The 18,359-nt window shown below is 54.4% G+C and overlaps 2 protein-coding genes and 1 long non-coding RNA gene across 13 annotated transcripts in view; 1 reads left to right on the top strand and 2 right to left on the bottom strand.

The window, feature by feature from the left end:
* Nucleotides 1-45: 45 nt before the first annotated feature.
* On the bottom strand, nucleotides 46-7,729 carry NFKB2 (nuclear factor kappa B subunit 2). Of its 4 annotated transcripts, none has more exons than XM_024985643.2 (23): nucleotides 7,631-7,729; nucleotides 6,292-6,384; nucleotides 5,929-6,010; nucleotides 5,754-5,794; nucleotides 5,396-5,494; nucleotides 5,165-5,316; nucleotides 4,794-4,900; nucleotides 4,547-4,705; nucleotides 4,183-4,287; nucleotides 3,996-4,081; nucleotides 3,779-3,917; nucleotides 3,415-3,543; nucleotides 3,078-3,287; nucleotides 2,857-2,998; nucleotides 2,390-2,504; nucleotides 2,085-2,298; nucleotides 1,762-1,931; nucleotides 1,544-1,646; nucleotides 1,256-1,407; nucleotides 1,056-1,125; nucleotides 653-825; nucleotides 428-539; nucleotides 46-329 (listed from the first exon to the last, which is right to left on the bottom strand). In XM_024985643.2, the coding sequence occupies exons 2-23, from the start codon at nucleotides 6,310-6,312 to the stop codon at nucleotides 205-207; spliced, it is 2,706 nt and encodes a 901-aa protein (XP_024841411.1). In that variant the 5' UTR covers nucleotides 6,313-6,384; nucleotides 7,631-7,729; the 3' UTR covers nucleotides 46-204.
* LOC132343951 (uncharacterized) overlaps nucleotides 3,267-18,359 on the top strand; it is a 27,099-nt gene continuing 12,006 nt past the window's right edge. Inside the window, exons 1-2 of the long non-coding RNA XR_009492987.1 lie at nucleotides 3,267-12,163; nucleotides 12,337-12,451. This is a non-coding gene — a long non-coding RNA (uncharacterized lncRNA). The remainder of the gene's footprint in view (nucleotides 12,164-12,336; nucleotides 12,452-18,359) is intronic.
* GBF1 (golgi brefeldin A resistant guanine nucleotide exchange factor 1) overlaps nucleotides 13,188-18,359 on the bottom strand; it is a 123,599-nt gene continuing 118,427 nt past the window's right edge. For 5 of the 8 annotated variants that reach the window (XM_059881875.1, XM_059881877.1, XM_059881878.1 and 2 more), the window contains 10 exons: nucleotides 17,730-17,890; nucleotides 17,353-17,599; nucleotides 17,025-17,230; nucleotides 16,014-16,164; nucleotides 15,795-15,925; nucleotides 15,495-15,596; nucleotides 15,120-15,233; nucleotides 14,791-14,971; nucleotides 14,511-14,639; nucleotides 13,188-14,035 (listed from right to left, as the gene is read on the bottom strand). In XM_059881875.1, coding sequence (XP_059737858.1) covers nucleotides 13,755-14,035; nucleotides 14,511-14,639; nucleotides 14,791-14,971; nucleotides 15,120-15,233; nucleotides 15,495-15,596; nucleotides 15,795-15,925; nucleotides 16,014-16,164; nucleotides 17,025-17,230; nucleotides 17,353-17,599; nucleotides 17,730-17,890 — 1,703 coding nt within the window. In that variant the 3' untranslated portion in view covers nucleotides 13,188-13,754. The remainder of the gene's footprint in view (nucleotides 14,036-14,510; nucleotides 14,640-14,790; nucleotides 14,972-15,119; nucleotides 15,234-15,494; nucleotides 15,597-15,794; nucleotides 15,926-16,013; nucleotides 16,165-17,024; nucleotides 17,231-17,352; nucleotides 17,600-17,729; nucleotides 17,891-18,359) is intronic. The other 3 variants (NM_001081600.3, XM_059881879.1, XM_059881880.1) reach the window with 1 other exon arrangement.

Below are 18,359 nucleotides of genomic sequence, written 5' to 3'. Positions count from 1 at the left end.
GTAGGCATTTGCTTCCCGGGGACAAGCATCACACACATCAGGGGCTGCTGTAAGTTGGGGAGGAGGCCAGGCCCCCTCCCTTTCTCATGAGAATCTTTTATTTGCCCCAACTGAAGGGTGGGCACGGGGTGTTAAATAAGAACTGGAACAGGCAGGGGCACTGTACAGAGGGATCCTGGAAGGGGCTGGTGGGTGGGGAGTGGTTCAGTGCACCTGAGGCTGGGGCCGCCCGTGGCAGAGCCCTCCTGGTGGCTCAGGGGGTGGGCCCAGCTTCTCTGTTTCCTGTTCCACCGACTGGCTCCCATAGGCACTGTCCTCCTTCACCTCTGCTGGGGGAGTGGACACGGGAAAGGGAGCAGGAAAGAGTCAGGCCTTAGGCCTCCCACCCTCCAAGCCCAGATCCACCTCTCAGTTACGGTCCCTTTACCTGTGCTGGGCAGCTTTTCCTGGGTCTCTGGACCCTTCAGCAGCCTCACCCCCTCCTCCAGGCCCATGTCAGACAGAGCATTCAGCAGGCCCGTCCAGTCGCCACCAGCCAGCTGAGGAGAAGGAGGAAGCATGAACCAGGAGTTGTGGTTAGGGTGTGGGATCCCGGAGGAAGCACCAGAGATCTGAGACTGGGGCATGGAGCATGGGCAGGGGCCTGACCGACCTGGTAACTGCGCAGGAGGCTGCCACTGGGCGAGGCTGTCCTTCGATACGTGTCCACCAGACTGCGCAACCCCAGCCGTTCTGCCAGCTCCACCCAGCTGCCCTGGGCTCCTGGCCCATCAAGCAGATGCTCCAGGTTCTGTAGGACTGTATCTTCAAGGGGTATCTCTGGCCCTGAAGGGGACACACACATAAACATGTTAGTTACCCTCAGAGATGGCAAAGACACCCAAATGTCACCTTTATCTCAAGGCAACCTGATTGATAGTGCAGGCGGGGCCACTGGGGCAATGGATGGAGGACGGGGATGGAGAAAGGGAGACCTCCTTCAGTGGTCCCGAAGGACAAGAGACCGCTGTGAGCAGGGGTCAGGGGTCTGGCAGTGGGTGGGGAGAGCTCCTCACCTGCAGGGCTGGGCGGGGTCAGCGGCGGCGCCATGGTGTCCTGAGCAGCATTTAGCAGCAAGGTCTTCACCTGGGGAGACAGCCTCAGCCTTGACTACCTCCCATCACAGTCCTTGACCCCCAGTACCAGCTACTCAGGACCCCATCTACAAGCCCAGATGCCCCATCCCCTGGTACTGCTAGTCCGGGGCTGGCCTCACCTTGCTGCTGCGAGTGAGGTCAAGAGGTGTGTGGCCCCGGAAGCTGCCTCGGGTGTCCCTCTCAGGGCTCTCGGAATCTGAGTCACTACCAGAGGTGGGAGGCGAAGGCAGTGGGCACAGGGGCTCCTCGTTCTCTGCGTGGACGTCAGCACCTGGGGCAAGGAGATAGTCACAGGGAGGCTCCCTTGGAGCCCACATTAAGGACTGCAAAGTGGGGGATTGGGGGATTGGGAGGCGCCCCCTTTCCCCCCTCAGCCCTGTTCATAAGCCCCTGAGGGTGGGACTGACCAGCCTTCAGAAGGAGGCGGGTGAGGGTTGGGGATCCCAGTCCAGCTGCCAAGTGTAGGGGTGTGTTTCCCGCAAAGGTGCGGGCATTCACGTTGGCCCGGAGCTGTGGGGTGTGAGGGAGTGGTTGGTCACAGCACTGACTGATCCGCTGGGCCTCCCCCGACACCTTCACCATCCCCAGCCCTTGGCTCCACATCTTCCACAGTCCTCAGTCCCACCTTGGTGACGAGATGGGTGACCAACCCCAGCTCCTCCATCTCTGTGGCTAGATGCAGGGCTGTCCGGCCCCCCTGCCGCTCTGCAGCCTCCACTTCAGCCCCACTCTCCACCAGCAGATCGAGGCATTCGGGGCTTCGGGCACGGACTGCCAGGTGGACTGGGTATAGCCCTAGTGACACAGGGTATTCAGCCTGCAGCTGTGCCCCTAATGTGAGCCCTTGACCAGCTGACCTCCACACCTCACGTCCACTGTAGGCACTCCCCAGATCCTCTCCCTGGTGCCCACTCTTGCCCGCTGGTTCAGATGAGGTGATGAACTCACCTTCGAAGTCGGGTACATGCAGCAGTTGGGGCATGGCAGGAACCCCACTCCGCAGCAGGGCGCACAGCATGTCGGGGGCGCTGGCACCTGCCCGGAGTGCCAGGTGCACTGCTGAGTCTCCATGCCGATCCAGCAGTGCTGGGTCTGCGCCCACCTGCAGCAGGAAGCTCACCACCTTCGTCTGCCCCGTGATCACTGCCAGGTGCAGGGGCGTCTGGGGGAGGCAGGCAGGGTGAGCCAGGCCCGCTCCTTGCCTCACCCACCTGACTTCCAACCCCTCCCCCTCACCAATAGAGGCCCCTCACCTGGTGCAAGTGATTGGTGATATTAACCACGCCGAGGTGTGGGGCGTGGTAGATGACGTGGGCTATCTGCTCAATGACGGTGGTCTGCCCGTGGATGATGGCCAAGTGCAGTGGCCTAGGGATTGAGGGGGGTGAGACTCTGGCTTAGGAAGCTCAGCAACTCGTTATGCTTTACTCTCAAAACACCACCACCTCCATAATCTCTCCAGCCCACGAAAGTAAATCCTTCCGCGCACCTTTTGCGGTAAGTGCGTACTATTACTGTGCCCCTTAAGCAATCGACAAAACTAAAGTCTACAGAGATTTAAGTATCTTGAACAGAGCTAGAGCGTAGCGAGGCCGAACTTGAAACTGGGTCTGCCTAACTCCGGAACCCTGGCTCTATAGGTTCCTTTCCTGCCCCACAGCCCACGACCTTCCACCGGCGCGCGGAGCCCTGGTCCCCGCCCGCTCTCCCGCCCACCTACGTGTCTCCGTTCTCATCCTGTGCAGTCAGCAGGTGGCGCTGTCCCGCCAGCAGCGAGCGTGCGTCCGCCGTGACGCCGTAGTCCAGCAAGGCTCGAGCGCTGCGCTGCGCCAGGCCGAACAGGCGTGCGTTGTACTCCCGGGCTGGAGGTGACAGGGGGCGTGGGTGTGGACTAGGTCCCCACCCACAGCGTCCCGACCGCTGGGATTCCCGAGGTCATACCTCGATGCAGCAGCTCCGGGGTTTGCTGTTCGCGCTGGGGCGTCCCGGGGGGCGCGCTCGGCTCTGCTGCTTCCTCCCCAGCATCCACACTAGGCGTCTCGGCGGCCATCTGCGCCCCACCCCCGCCTCCCGGGTAGCAGCCCATTGGGGCCGCGCCCGACTGGTAGGGGCTGTAGGCCAAGGAGGAGGGGAAAAAGCCGAGGCTGCCACCTGTGGATACAGGCAGGACTGTGGGGAGAGGGCACCAGGAGGACTCTCCCAGATTTCTTCCCCACAACTTTTCTCCCCTTTATCCCATCCTCCTCCATTGCCCTTCCTGCCACCAGCACCACCTCACCTCCTCCTCCAGCTCCTCCATAACCCCCAGCCGAGCCCCCAGAGCCTCCACCCATGTGGGAGCCACCCCCAAAGGGCTGGGAGAAGGTGGGCAAGGCTTTCCTCCGCTTCCGCTGCACCTCCTCCTTGTCTAGGGGTAGAGGGAAATGAGATGTTAAAACCCCAACTCGCACCAGCCTCAAGAGCCCTGTCCCACTCTGGTAATGGCCTTTCCCCCAAAAACCCTCAGGCTGGCTCCTAGGGCCACCTCTTTCTGGGACATTCCCTACTCCTGATTTCACTCATGGGTCCCCTGATCTAGTTCTTGGGACCCTCCAGTCAAGCCCCCGTCTCCAGCCCCCCTGGGATCTTCAGCCCAGCTCCACCTTCTACCAGAGGATAATAGGTGAACTGTTTGGAGTCAGAGACGTCCCCCCCACGCTTGCGTTTCAGTTGCAGGAACACGGTTACAGGACGCTCAATCTTCATCTTGTGATAGGGAGGTGTCCGGAACACAATGGCATACTAGGGGGAAGGAGGACATAGGTGTCATTAAGGTCTTGACTTAATTTGAGCCCAGCCCCAGCCCTGGCCCTAGGGTACCTGTTTGTGAACATCTGTGGGAGAGAAGTCCCCAAAGGCCTGCCATCCATTCTCATCATCCTCGTAGAACCGAACCTCAATGTCATCTACAGGGAAAATTGAATCTATAGGGCCATTTGTCCTGAAGCTGTGTTGTTCCCCAAGCTTGATACCCATCGCTAGCTCCCAGCCTGGGCTCCAGCCTCACCTTTCTGCACCTTGTCACAGAGCAGATAAACCTCATCTCCACCCCGCACAGAGCCAGCTGTCTTGTCCATTCGAGAAATCTTCAGGTTTGAGGCTCCAGGAGACTCTATGGAGATGGCATATCAGTTACTTGAGATGATACAATAGCCATGGCCCCAACTAGGGAGCCAGGTGCTTTGTATTTTAACAACCCCAAGAGACACAGGAACTGCCAGTATCTTCATTTACTCAGAGAGGGGACGTGACTTCCTCAAGATCACTCAGCTCATACATGGTGGGGCCAAGTTCAAATCCACAGTTCGAGGCTGCCCTCCACACTACCTGTGGCACCCAGACCCAGCACCCCAGGTGGTCAGGATACTCACTGCTGTCATGTATGGGCTGGGAGATAACTGGCTTCAGGGGCAGAGAGAAGGAGCCATCACTGGCTCGAAGGAAGGCAGAAAAGCGCAGTCGCACAATGCTCAGATCCATCACCTTCTTCAGTTCCTTGGCCTCCTGCTCCAGCTCTCGACGCTCAGCCTCTGGACAGTGGGCATACATGTGACCCCTGGACTCCTCCTCTATTCCTTCCATGACCACCTCCCATGACTCCCTCCATATCCCCCATACCCGTAAGGCCCTGGGGCCTGGAGCGAAGACGCTGCCTCTGAAGTTTTTGTATCATAATCTCCATCATGTTCTTTTTGGTCACATGGAGGACACCCAGGTTGTTAAATCTGTGTGGGGGCAGGGAGAAGTCAGGGGCCTTGCAGGCAGTTCTTTCCTCCTGAGGCACCCTCCCCACTGCCAAGGCTTGGCCCTGCTCTACTTCCTCTAGGAAGCTTTTCTAGTTTTTACTTGGGGCCCTGGGTTCTGGGGCCAACCAGAGTCTTTCCCCTTGGTCAGATGCTAAGCTCACAAAGGTGGGCTGGGACCTAGGACTGGCAAGCGATGAAGGGGCACACCAGTGGGGACCAGGGTAGGGGGCACCGGACACCTACTGGGCAGTCATGTCCTTGGGCCCCACAGACACTGCGCAGACCCCCAGCTCCGAGCACTGTTTGCCCACCAGACTGTGGGCATGGGCACGAGGCGGGTCACTGTGTGTTACCAGGTCCACCTCAATCTTGGCAGGTCCCTCGTAGTTACAGATCTGTGAGGGGTGAGGGCTGTCAGTAATGCCCATGGACACACTGTCCACTAGCCCACCCTCCAGCACCACTCTGGCTCACCTTGACAGTGGGATAAGTCTTCCGGCCCTTCTCGCTAGAGGCTCCTGGCAGTCCTCCATGGGAAGGGCCTTCACAGCCATATCGAAATCGGAAGCCTCGCTGAAGGTGCCAGGGCAGAGTGACATTGTGACCAGGAGAAACATCCCCCCTCACCAGCCATATCCCCAGCCAGCAGTGACCATAATGACTAGACGTGTGTATCCTGAATCACCATAATGCCACTGTGATCAGCAGCTGCTAACGATCCCAACCTGAAGTGGCTCTGTGATAGTTACCCTCCCTGTGGCCAGCCAGCTACAACTGTCCCACTTGCCCCCAAAGCTGAAGCCATCCCACACCATCCCTTCTACTTGCTCACCTGCTTAGGCTGTTCCACGATCACCAGGTAGGGACCATCAGCTGGGGACAGAGGAGCCTTGCTGAGCCAGGACCTTTGAGCCCATTCCCAAGACAGAGGGCACACACCACATGCTCCTCCCTCCTCCTCCCTCCCCCTCCCTCCAAGACAAGGGCAGGTCAGGGGACTTATTAACCTGTCTCTGGGGCTGGCTCCTTGGGCTCCACAATGGACGGGTTGAATTTGAAATCATCATATTCAATGATGCCATCCAGACCCTGGTATGGAGACAGACTGGGATGGCAGCTGATTCTGAGCCACCCCCAGAACCCCCCACCTCTCAGCTCTCTAAAGCATTAGCAATCACCCCCTCTCCTAGGCAGGCCCATAAAAAAGCTCCTACTGAAAGCAGTTTGCAGAGAGTGACTGACAGGCAGGGTGAAATAATCTGAGGACATTAGAGGTGTAAGGGAGTAGAAGGGACTAGGACAGGCAGGCAAACAAGCAGACAGGCACAGGGGGTGGCCGGCAGGCTTTGGAGCCAGGCGGCGTGACTCACTGGGTCGTAGCAACTGTCCATGACTCTGGGCTAGGCCCGGCTCTGTCCGGTGGCTTCGGCCGGGTTCTGTTTCCCAGAGTTTCAGGCGCCCGCCTTAGGTGGGGAGGAGTGGCGGGTGTAGGGAGAGACAGATCAGGACGGGAGTTGGGGGGAGAGGGGGGCCCAAATTTAGGGGAGGGTCCGATCTCCTCCAGCTACCCGTCCGGGTGTGGCGGGCAGGATCCGGTGGAGGGCGAGATCCGGAGCTGGGCTGGGCCAGGCCGGGGAAGGGGCAGGAAAGTTAGAACAGCTTAGGAAAGTCCCGAAAATACCAGGGGGAGGAGGGGCCAGGGGGGCGGGCCTGGAAATGACGCCACTGGCCACGCCCCCTGGCGGGAGGGGCGTGAGGTCCTCTCGCTGGCCAGAGGGCGCCGGCAGCGTCTCTGCAAGCAGAGGGGCAATCAGACCCAGGGAAGGCCCCGCGGGGTTGGGGGCCCCCCCCCCTCTCTCCAGGGCCGGCGCCGGGGACTGGGGGTCTTTCAAGGCCGGAGGAAGCTCCTAGTCCGGGGCCCGGCCCCTCCTCTCCCCCTTCCCCTCCCCCGTCCTGGAGCAACCTTGGGATTTTCTACCCTCAGGGAGGCCACGGCTGATTCACCCCGGGGGGTTTTGGGGGGACATTCCTGCTGTAGGAAGGCCTCCTCCCCGAAGGCCTGTAGGTGGGGGCTCTTCCGAGTAGAGGGCCCCGGGGTTCTGTCCCGAGAAGCAGTCTCTGAGGCCAAGGGGCCAGAGGGGGTGTTGGGATGGGCACCTCCATTCTCTCTTCCCGAAAATCTCAACAGTCGTTGATTCCCACACCGCACCTGCTTTGGGTGCACCTCCCCCGCCCCTGTCCCATGGCCGTATGTAACATAGGTACATCACAGGTGTCTATGTTTCAGCCCATGTGCTTGCGCATTGTGTGCATGACGTGAACATGCGTGTACAGGTGAGAGTCCTTAAACTTATTAGTGTGGACACATGTCAGCATGTATCTGAGGGCACAGGTGAACCTGTCGTTGAGTTTCTGCGTGGAGGGTGTGTGTCCAGGCACTTGTGCACGGGTGAGTGTGCTTTGCGTATGCATGTGTGTGCGAGTCTGAGTGCATGGACGATCCTGTGCATCTGCGGGCATACGTGTAGATGGACGTACGCCCCGTGTCTTTGTACAAGGATATCGATGTGTATCCGCGTGTCATGTTCGTATACGCGCTCTCTGAATGCGCAGATGCCGCTCTTCAGCTCTAGGGCTCGGTCAGCTAAGGACCCTCCTCCCACCCTTGCCGGTGTCCCACCACCCAGGGGTCTGAACCCGGCCACTCACCGCGGCGGCGGCTCCGGTTCAGGATTCTCTCCCGGCCGGACCCACCTCGGACGGGTCGCGACACCTCTCCCACCACCAGGACTGCAGCCGGGAAAGCCCCTTTACCGCCCCCGGGAGGGGGGAATTCCCGTGACGTTTCCGTGCGTCACTCGCCATGCCCTTTTTCATTGGCTGAAAGTTTAACTCCTGGACTTACACAACCAATCGGGAGTGACTCTGGGGCGCCCCTTGGAGGAGAAACATTTGTGTAGCTCTGGAAGCCAGAGTGAGAATGACCCTCAGACAGGCACTAGCTCTGCCAACCCGCTGCGGGATCCGCTGACCGAGCGCCATTCCCCAGCCGAGGGACCTGGCTCCGGTCTCCTCACACCCAGGCCTGTCCAAGCCGGCTGGAAGCCCCTGCTGCTACTCGGTTCTATGCTCCGCCTAATGCTCGGCCACCTCTGAAGTCGGGGAACCCCAGGGGGAAGCTGATATGCCTCAGCCCTCTGGTCCCGCCCGGAGCGGGCCCGGCTGCCGGGAAGACTTAGAGGAAGAGGAAGGAAGTTGATCTTGCAGTAGGTTCTAGAGTGCCATCTGGTGGCCCCTCTGGAGCCTCATGGAGACTCCGTAATACTCTCAATCTTCCCGGGAAGAAAGTGTCTGGACCTGAAGCTTGTTCTGTAAATGACAGAACATTTAACAGCTGGCCAGACTTTCAGACCTGAGCTCAGGAAGTCTTCCGAGGATAAGGGAAAGGAGGTATTTATCTGGGAAACTCAGGTCTTGCTCATCGATCACGGAAGTTTGGAATATTAGAGTTGAAAAGTCATCCAAAATTATTAGTTCAAATGCCTTTGATGTAAGAAATTACCTTTTTATATAGTTTCCAATGTCCGCTTACTTTAAAGATATAGATATATAATTTGGCTGCACTGGGTCTTAGTTGAGATCTTTGTTGAGATCTTCTGTCTTCATTGTGTCTAGTTCCCTGACCAGGGATGGAATCTGGGCCCCCTGCATTGGGAGTGCGAAGTCTTAGCCACTGGACCACAGGGAAGTCCCTGCTTAGACACTTCTAGCGGCAGCAAGGTCAGCACAGATTCACAAAGTACTGACCTCTGGGGCTGGACATTTCTGGTTGGTAGAATTTCTTTTCAGGAGGTGCCATGAGTAATCTCCATTTTGGGAGATGTCCTCCCTTAGGCTCACCATGGTAGAACACAGGCTGTTGTTTCAAACCTTGCCTGCAGCTTGCCCCTGACCTTAATAACAGAATTACAGGCCTGCAGTAGCTCTGCATGCTGCTGCTACTGCTGCTAAGTCGCTTCAGTCGTGTTCCGACTCTGTGCAACCCCATAGACAGCAGCCCATCAGGCTCTCCCGTCCCTGGGATTCTCCAGGCAAGAACACTGGAGTGGGTTGCCATTTCCTTCTCCAATGCATGCAAGTGAAAAGTGAAAGTGAAGTTGCTCAGTCGTGCCCGACTCTTAGTGACCCCATGGACTGCAGCCCACCAGGCTCCTCCATGCATGGGATTTTCCAGGCAAGAGTATTGGAGTGGGGTGCCATCGCCTTCTCGGAGCTCTGCATAAAGGGAGACTATTGTGGCCCTTGATTTGGGTAATTTCCTGTCACTTCCCCCTCTTCATCTTGCCTGCAAATTGAATGTGCCAGATACTATGTGAAGATGTATGTGTATTCAGTTGCACAGCCGTCTCTGACTCTTTGCGACCCCATGGACTGTATGTAGCCTTCCAGGACTGTGCCTCTGTCCATGAAATTTTCCAGGCAAGAATACTGGAGTGGATCGCCATTTCCTTCTCCAGAGGATCCCTGGGTTGAGACCCAAGGATTGAAACAGAGTCTCTTGCATCTCCTGCATTGGCAGATGGATTCTTTACCACTGAGCCACCAGGGAAGCCCAAACTGATAAAGTTAAGACTCAGAGAGGAGAAGTAACATAACCAAATACATGGCTTGAAAGGGACAGAGTGAGAATCAAACCCAGTCTCTTAACTCTAGCACAAAGCTCTTCACCTTAAATTTGTATAAAGCAAAGCAGGTCTTCCCACCCCATTGCGAGACTTTAGACTTGGGTGGGAGTGGGTAAAACTGGGAGAAATGGTTATATTCTAGGTAGATTTGAAAGTCAGGGGCAATAAAACTTGCTGAGGAATTGGGTGTGGGATGTTGGGAAGGGGTGTTGATATAAGAACCTAGAGGAGATGAGGGGTAATTGTACATTAAGTCAGTGTAATGGATGGTATTTGAAGTTTTGACAGTGTTCACCATTACCCCATGATTGAATGTAGAGAAAAGGAGTTGACAAGCACTACACCCTGGGACATTCTGATGTTGAGAAGCTGTGGACATGAGGAGGAACCAAAAGAGGAAATTGAAAAGACATGGTCAGTGAGCCAGAGGAGAACCAAGAAAAACCTGTGTCTCAGCCAGGTGAGAGCATTTCATGGAGGGGGTGGTAAACTATTTAGTTGAATTAAAGCTCCTTCTCAGCTGAAGCCCAGGGTTCTTGTTTTCTCACAACCACAGTTTCCCAGTGAGCCCTGAACGCAGGTGAATACCCAAGGGCTTGAAAAGCCACATACTTTACTGTTCCTAGCATTTATTGGGAGGGGCGGGGTGATGGGGAAGTGTGCGCCCATTATTACTAACTCTGTAATTCGTCCTCCCTGATATCTTTATTTTTTTGGCTGCTCCATGGGGCTTGTGGGATCTTAGTTCCCCCAGCAGAGATGGAACCCCTACCCCCTACAGTGGAAGTGTGGAGTCCTAACCATTGGATCTCCAGGGAAGTTCTGATATCATTCTTATGTGCTCAGAAAATTCGCATTTATTCTTGGTTATGTTTGTTTTTTTCCTGTTTTTATTTTATTAATTATAGTTAAAAAAAAAATGATTTGGCTATGCTGGGCCTTAGTTATGGCATGCAAATTCCTAACTGCAGCAGATGGGATCTAGTTCCCTGACCAGGGATCGATCAAACTGGGGTCCCTTGCATTGGGAGTGCAGAGTCTCAGCCACTGGACCACCAGGGAGTTCCCCTTTTATTGATGTATAGTTGATTTACAATGTTGTGTTAGTTTCAAGTATATAGCAAAGTGATTCACACACACATACACGCACACACGGAGAAATAAACAGCAACCCACTCCAGTATCCTTGCCTGGGAAATCCCATGGACAGAGAAGCCTGGTGGGCTGCAGTCCCTGGGGTCACAAAGAGTCAGACACAACTGAGTGACTGAATAACAACATACACACACATACATATATATTTTTTCAGATTATTTTCCATTATAGTTTATAACAAGATATTGAATATAGTTGATCTATTTTATATGTAGTAGTGTGTATCTGTTATGGGCTTCCCAGGTGGCTCAGTGGTAAAGAATCTGCCTGCCAATGCAGGAGATGCAAGAGACACCAGTTCGATCCCTGTGTTGGGAAAATCCCGAGGAAGAAATGGCAACCCACTCCAATATTCTTGCCCAAAAAATCCCATGCACAAAGGAGCCTGGTGGGCTATACAGTCCACAGGGTGGCAAAGAGTTGGACACAACCGAGCACACATGCACACACATAGTGTGTGTCTATTAATCCAAACTCATTTATCCCTGCCCCTCTTTCCCAGTTTTCTAGTGAAGTCTTAGCTCACCATGTAATTATTACTTCAGGTACTCGACCTTTTATTTCCACATGAGAAACTACAGAAAAATGTACTCATTTTTGAGAGTTTCCACACCACCATCACTACTTTTGAGCTGGGGAAGTGTCATAGGAAAGACCATGCAGTTTAGAGTGAAACACAACTGGGTTGGAATCTCAGCTCCCTAACTTCCCAGGAACACAGCCTCTCTGAACCTGCTGCTTCATCTAGGAGAAGAGTTAATATTTCTACAAGGTTGGGTAAGCAGTGCATTTAATATTGACATACACTCGTGTTCCAACAATGTCACTCCTCGTTAGGATCTCAGGCCTCCGGGCTTTTTGAAACCTGCTATCCTAGAGTTCTTATAGGAGACACTGTTAAGACCAGCATTTCCTTCCAGATTATACTATTTTCCCAGAGGTTTTGTCACTTCCACGTCATTAGCCAGTCTTTCTTGGTCAGAATTAAGGCCTGCGTATTAGATCTTCTTGTAGTTTCCTTCACCTGACAACACTGTTCAACACAAGTCAGGTTATATGTCAGCTGATTTTTCTATACCAGAATAAGACTTTCGACGAATGTTTTCCTTTGCTTGCCAGTGGGGTGGGGTTCAGTTTGCAATCACCCCAGCTTCTTCCCTAATATTTCAGACCAAGGGCTACAGACTTTTCGTATTATTTTGTTCACAGGATAGACTTTGGATTTCTATATGTTAGTCTATGTTGTCTCCCTCACCTCATGTTTCCCTTCCTTCAGAAGCTTCTGAAGGCAGAGCTGTGGGGCTCAGAAGGGAGAACAGAGATGTTAGAGTCAAAGCCAATGGTCCAAGTGTCTACCTGATTGTAGATCCAGGCTCTTCTGCACCCATAAGGAAAAGAGCAGGTGAGGCATTCAGTCTTACTCATAATTTTCCCAGGGGCAAGGTTTTAGGTTAGTGTGGCAAGCAGGCACGGTTTGGATTATTTGCAGAAGGAAGGGAAGCGGAAGAGACTAGTGCAGGAGCTGCTGGACTCCTGTTAGTATTGTTCCACATCCAGCTGTTTCCGTTTCCACAGCAGTACACCCAAGGGAGGCACTGACAGACATCCAGACCCATCCACGTGGTTGTGCTGAGCAAAGGGAAGACTGAGAGGCTGAATGATCACAGACACAGCTGGGTCCAATGAAGAGGTGAGCGCCCCCAAGTCTCCAAAAGGGAGGCCCACTGGTACTACTCTCCACCCTTTGGTGGAAGAGACTATGGTAGAGGAGGAAGTCAAGATGATGGGAGATGCTTCACTTGGGAAGGCTTAATAGCATTCTGCAACCCACCCACAGTAGCTCAGCCCTGCAGAAGCCATGCTGCCTGCCCCATGCACACTCCTTGTCTTATCCTGATGCAAAGGGAAAGAAGAGAAGGGTTTCTCCAATCACACTTCAGTGGCTGGGCTGTTTGGAGGCTACGGGATAGGAAAAACATTTCCATGCTCAGTTACGGGCCAGAATGAATGCCCTGTGTCCAGAAACACAAGCTCACAGCTATGGGCAAGGTAGCCTCCCACCCGCTAAGGCCCATGGGCTCCCTGTGCTGCTGGACTATGAAGCACACCTGAGGGAAGCCTTCTGAGTAATGACAGCTCAGCCCTGGCTCACCTTCCCTTTGACCCCAGCCTGGGCTGTCACAGTTATCTCCATTGGAGCAGTTAGGGAAGAGAACTGTCAACCCCCAGCACATCCCTGGTGACAAGGGAGCACTGCTACGATGGTGGTGGTGGTGGTGGTCGGGGGGTGGGGAGGTGGGTAGCAGCAGTGGTGAAGGAATCCTGACCATGGTTGGTAGGCTCGGCCTCTGTTCATGTGAGGGCCTACGTATCCCAGAACATGGTACCCACAAGCTCAAGAAGGAAACCAGAAGAAAAGGCCATGATGTTGGTACTAAGACATTTATTACATCATAAAAAGTCCATTGTTTTCCTGTTTTTCCATATGTACATGCTCCTGTGGGCATTCCTTTTCTCCAGTCCCACCTGCCCACACTCTATGGCGCAAATCAACTCTCCAAACTGACCAATTAATAAAAGGAAAAACTAGAGGTGGTGGTCCAGGGCTAGTGAGAGTGGGGCTGGGAAAGGGAAACAAAGTGCAGAGTGGTTGACTTGGCTCTCGATGCCTGACATGGGCAGGAGGGGCCCAAGGGTGGGCACTGCAGGGCTGGCACAGTGATGCCTCCCTCCCCGGAGCTGCCAGCCTGCAGGTGATACCTGAGTGTGCTCTCAGGTTGGACTCCCAGGAATGGAGAGCAGAGGAGGAAGGTCCCACAGACTAACTGTGGGTCCTAGGAGGGGCCATAAAAGTTCCATTTCCCATCCCCATCCAAAAAGCAGTGACAGCCGCTTGGGCTGGGACTGAAGAGTCTGTGGCCCCTGGGACAGCTGAGAGCGGGGCCAGGACAGCCTGCTACGAAGTACTGGTCCTGATAGCTGAGGGGCCTGCCTTAGTTGACCTCAGAGGTGGGCATGGGGTCTGTGGGACGAGGTGTGGCCAAGAGGGGCACAGGTGAGGTGGCCTCAATGAGAGCGGGGTTGAGGATGATGGGCAGAGTCATGGGGGGCACGCCCACCTGCAGCGGGGAGGCCAAGGGCTGCAGGATCAATGGGGACTGAGCCAGCGGAGGAGGCCCATCTGGGGTAGGGCTCAGCCTGCTGGGGCTGGACGCCACTGGTGATCCAGAAGAACTGCTGTTAGCAGGTCGGGGGCCCTCGGGCTTCTCAAAGTCTAGAGGAAAGCAAGGTGGCTGCAGTCAAACTCCCTTACAGTCTGCAGCTGGTTTACCACACTCTGCTCCTCCCCATTCCTGTGAGCAAAATGACCTCTCCCAGTCTACATAGTTGAGATTCTCTGCTTGAAACGTATTCCAGTGTCCAGTTACCTCATACCTACTCACTCCCCCCACTGTTGTACCTCCAGTCAGATTAATTTTGGTCTGCTTTTTACTAGCATCCCTGAAGGGCACCTCTGCCTCTTCATCCCAAGTTCCCAATCCAGCCTTCTTTTCTGAAGCCTGGAAATCCCAGGCAGCGAGCTCATCAGACCTGGCCCTGCAATCTCCCACAGGAAGAGCAGGTGAGCAGGATCCTATGGCTCCTTCCTTCTTCCCCTGGCTCACTGCCGGTGCTCAGCAGCAGTCATAAAGTACTCTGGGCCTCCTCTTAGGCCTTGACATCCAGCAAGCTCACTCAGAGGGACTCACCACGGGTCCCCAGCTCAGAGGGCATTTCTGGGGGAGGTGGATGGCCAGGGCTCCTAGTGTCACCAGCAGCAGGAGTCAGGTGTGCTGAGGCCAGCGGTTTGGGGGCATGAGGCTCCATGGGCACAGGGTCTGGGGATGGCAGAGAATCCAGATGGCAGCTCTCAGTGCTTTCTCTCGAGTAGAGTCTTGGCTGCCTACTAGACTTCCCACCTACCCAGGGCACAGAGAACTAATTATTAGCTCCAGACTCTCTCTGATGAAGTTGGTCGGAGCCCCCTACCCTGGATGACAGTCTGCTTGAAGAGCTCATCTCGCAGGTGGGGCAGGAAACAGTCAATGCGTTCCCAGGTGATCTCCCAGAGGGCTGAGGGGCTGCCTCCTCGGGCATCTGCACTGTGGAAAATCTCTGCTGTGTCCATCACCAGGAGCATGTTCTTCAGAGACTCTGGAATGGCCTCTGACTGCAGATGGCAGTGGGACCATGAGAATGGGAAAAGGGATATGGGGGAATATGGTAAGAAGGAGAAAGCCACCAAGGGGGAAACAGCAGGTCTTCCCAGAAGGTAGGAGAGGACGCAGGCAGCAGTGTTGGGCTGAGACAGAACGTACCAGTAAGTCACTGGAGCCTGCATGCATGTACTTGTCCATGAAGTCCAGGATGGTCAGCCAGAGGGCCGCAAAGGTGGAGAGCGACAGCAGTGGAGACAGGTGCTGCAGGAAGACCTATGGCCCCCAGCCCCTTTCAGCCGAGAGGAAGGTAGGAGCCTTCTGCACCCCTCTCCATGGGTAGGAGGCAAGCCTTCTCTATCTTTCATGGGACTCCTGGATCAGAGACTCCTCTGAATTCCAAAATCCTCCTGGTTCCTGCTGAGTCTCTCTCTACAGCTGGGGGTCATAAGCGCCTACACTACATCTCTGGGTCCTCTCAGGCTTCTGAAATGGCAGGTGTGGAGAGAGTGGGTGAGTGCAGGGTGGTGACAGTACCTTAGAGAGCAGGGTGGAAGCCCTCATCCGGGTCTCCTCCATCCCACCCACATCTGCAGGGCTGATGTTCTCCAAGAGCTTGGTCAGTAGAGGAAACAGCACCTGGTGGGTAGAGTCAACATCTCTCCAGAAGGGTCAGGTGGAAGCCTTGCCCACCTGACCCTGGGTTGAGGAGGGTGGGTACAGAGCAGGAGGGAAGGTATAATCAGCTGAGGATTGACATTAGCAGCTCTTCAGGCTGCCAGGGGATCCCTGTCTTTAGGATTTGCGCTTTACCTTAAGACCAGAGGGAGGGCCTACCTTGTTAAAACAGGACTCCCATTCCAGAGCATCTAACTTCTGCAGATCATGTACCAGCAGTGCTCGCTGCAGATAGGTCAGTGCCTGCATCCTCACCTGCCGCCGGGCATCACAGCACAGGCAGGCAATGCCTGAGAACAAGAACAGGCTCAGATCCTTCAGGCATCCTGATCTCGGTACCTCCTAAGCACCAGCTCCACCTCTGCCCCTGAGGTTTACCCTGCAGTAAAGGGCACCAGCAGTGAGCCCAGAGGGTGCGTGAATCAGCTTCAATCTTCCGGCCACCTGTCTCCAGGTGGCGCTGCTCCTCCGCCCATGAGCTGTAGATGGAGGCTGCCCTTGTGTGCAGGGTGTGCATCAGATCTAGCAACTGGAATCACAGGAGGGGCAGGACACAAATGGGGTTAGGTCTGCTGGACCCCCTCCCCAACAGCCCGCTCCCACTGTCCCTGACTGAGTCCTCAAGGGAGCCCCTAGTACTGATCGCACCACACTCCTCTCATCACTCTCTCCAACTTTGTGAGCTGGGTGTCCTAGTCCTGACCAGTGTTTTCCAAAGACAGGTATTACTCCCAGTAGCAGGGACTTGAGGTGTGTGCACTAAGAATTTAATAACACAATTACACAGTGAGAAAGGCACTTTCTTTTCACTTCTCTTTCACCCTGATGACAGATAAAGCCTCATGTTCATTAATCTCATTTTAAAAATGGCAAATCTCAGGCTCAGAGGCTTTGACAGGCAGTAGTGTATGGACAGATGTAGTAATTTTTGTTTTCATTATTTTTCTAAAGTTATTCTATTTAAAGCAATTAGTTCTCCATTTATTTAGTGATATAAAGTCTGCTCATAAAATAAACTTTGTACATTCTGAACAGACAACAGAATAACGAGAAAGAAACAAAAACTGGCGGCAGTGGTTCCCTCTGGTAAGGAGAACTTAGCAGCTAGGGACAGGAATGGAATGGGACTTTTATCTGTTTACCCTTTGTACCTTTTGAACTTTGTACTATGTGCATTAGAATTATTTATTTAAAAAATAAACTATAATTTTAAAATTAAGCAAATGAAGACTTACAAGTAGTCTTGGATAGGGAAACACTGGGGGTGCTAGCCGAGGACTTGGGCTGGAAAACAGGCCCTTCCTCTTAGCCCTGGCTGTCCCTGGCCCCACCAAGACTCCCGATGTCAGGTACTGGGAGAGGAGAGGAAATAAAGGGTGCCATACTTACGTCCTGACTGACCTGTAAAGACACCGTATGGTAGCTGGCTGGCACACCTTCATCCTCATCGTCGTCACTATGCCCGCCCCTAGCGGCATGTTGGCTGGAGGTTCGAGGCCGCCGAAGCACTGAGCCTTCCTTGGATTTTTTCTTGAAGCGGTTCCCTTTGTTGTCATATTTGTGACTCTTGCCACGTTTTTCCTGGGACTTGTACCCTAAGCAGGGCCAGACCCAGGACACATTTCACATCTATGGGCATAGATGGCCTGCCTTTCCCCCTCTTTGCCCCATAATTCACATGGCTACTCCCCAACTGCCCCTTCATCAGGATACCCACCGCCATTTAGACTGGCCTCCACAAAGATGCGGAGAGTCTTGACACAGAGCTCGAAGTTGTCAGGTGTGATGTGGGCAGCATCACGCACGATGAAGGACAGTGACTCCACACACTTGAGCAGGGACTTGGTATCATGTGGCCCGAGGTCCAGCCCCACCGTTAGGCTGTACTGATTGACCAGGGGTGAAGGACCTGGCCGGCTGGGCCCAGGCCCTGGCTTAGAGTTATCGATGTCATCTTTCCCCACCTGTTGAGTACAGAAGAGCTGAGAATCCAGGCTTGACCCTGATCATCCCCTAGATGCCCTCTCAAGGACCAGGAATCTTTTCCACAGGCCAAGGAGGGAAGACTCACCCGCTGCCCATATGCTCACTCACCACTAACCAACCGCTGTTGACCACATCAGCATCCGTGGCCGATCGATGAATCTTGCCAGGTCTGCCATGGTCAGTGTAGACCTCTGAGTCAGAAGTGTACCCCCGGTCCAGGCTCACATCATTTTGATGGTAGGATGGGAGTTCACTATCTGACTGGGCCCCTGAGACAGCAGGGAAAGGGGCAGAGTCAGGGTGGCAATGGGGATGTTGGGATGAGGGATAATTTCAGTTATCAGAAGAAAGGTGCTGAAGCCTGGCCTCTCTTTTCTCTGGGTCTAGATTAGTTTCAGCTCTGTCACCAGAGGGCTGAAGGACGGCCTGCAGAGCTGCTCTCTTGACCAAATGGGGCAGCAGGCTAATTTGGGCTCTGGATGGCATCTAGTAGCAGCTGTTGGGGAGGGAGATGGCAGTGAGGACAGTCTCTGAGGAAACAGCCCTCAGGACAGTAGGAAGCCTGGCTCATAGCCTTTTCCATGCTTGCCTTTATGCTGTTAGTCTGTGAGTACTGGTGAGAGGCCAGTGGGCACAGGAAGCCCTGGAAGCAGATGGCAGAGCCAAGGGTATTTAATCTGATGAACACAACAACCTGTGTTTTGTTTTCCTGTCTCAGCCACTGGGGCCGTGATTGTT

Source organism: Bos taurus, chromosome 26 (genome assembly GCF_002263795.3).
Source record: "Bos taurus isolate L1 Dominette 01449 registration number 42190680 breed Hereford chromosome 26, ARS-UCD2.0, whole genome shotgun sequence".
Classification (NCBI taxonomy): domain Eukaryota; kingdom Metazoa; phylum Chordata; class Mammalia; order Artiodactyla; family Bovidae; genus Bos; species Bos taurus.
The sequence above is the reverse complement of the archived record's forward strand: the minus strand, read 5'-3'. Positions and strand labels throughout refer to the sequence as shown.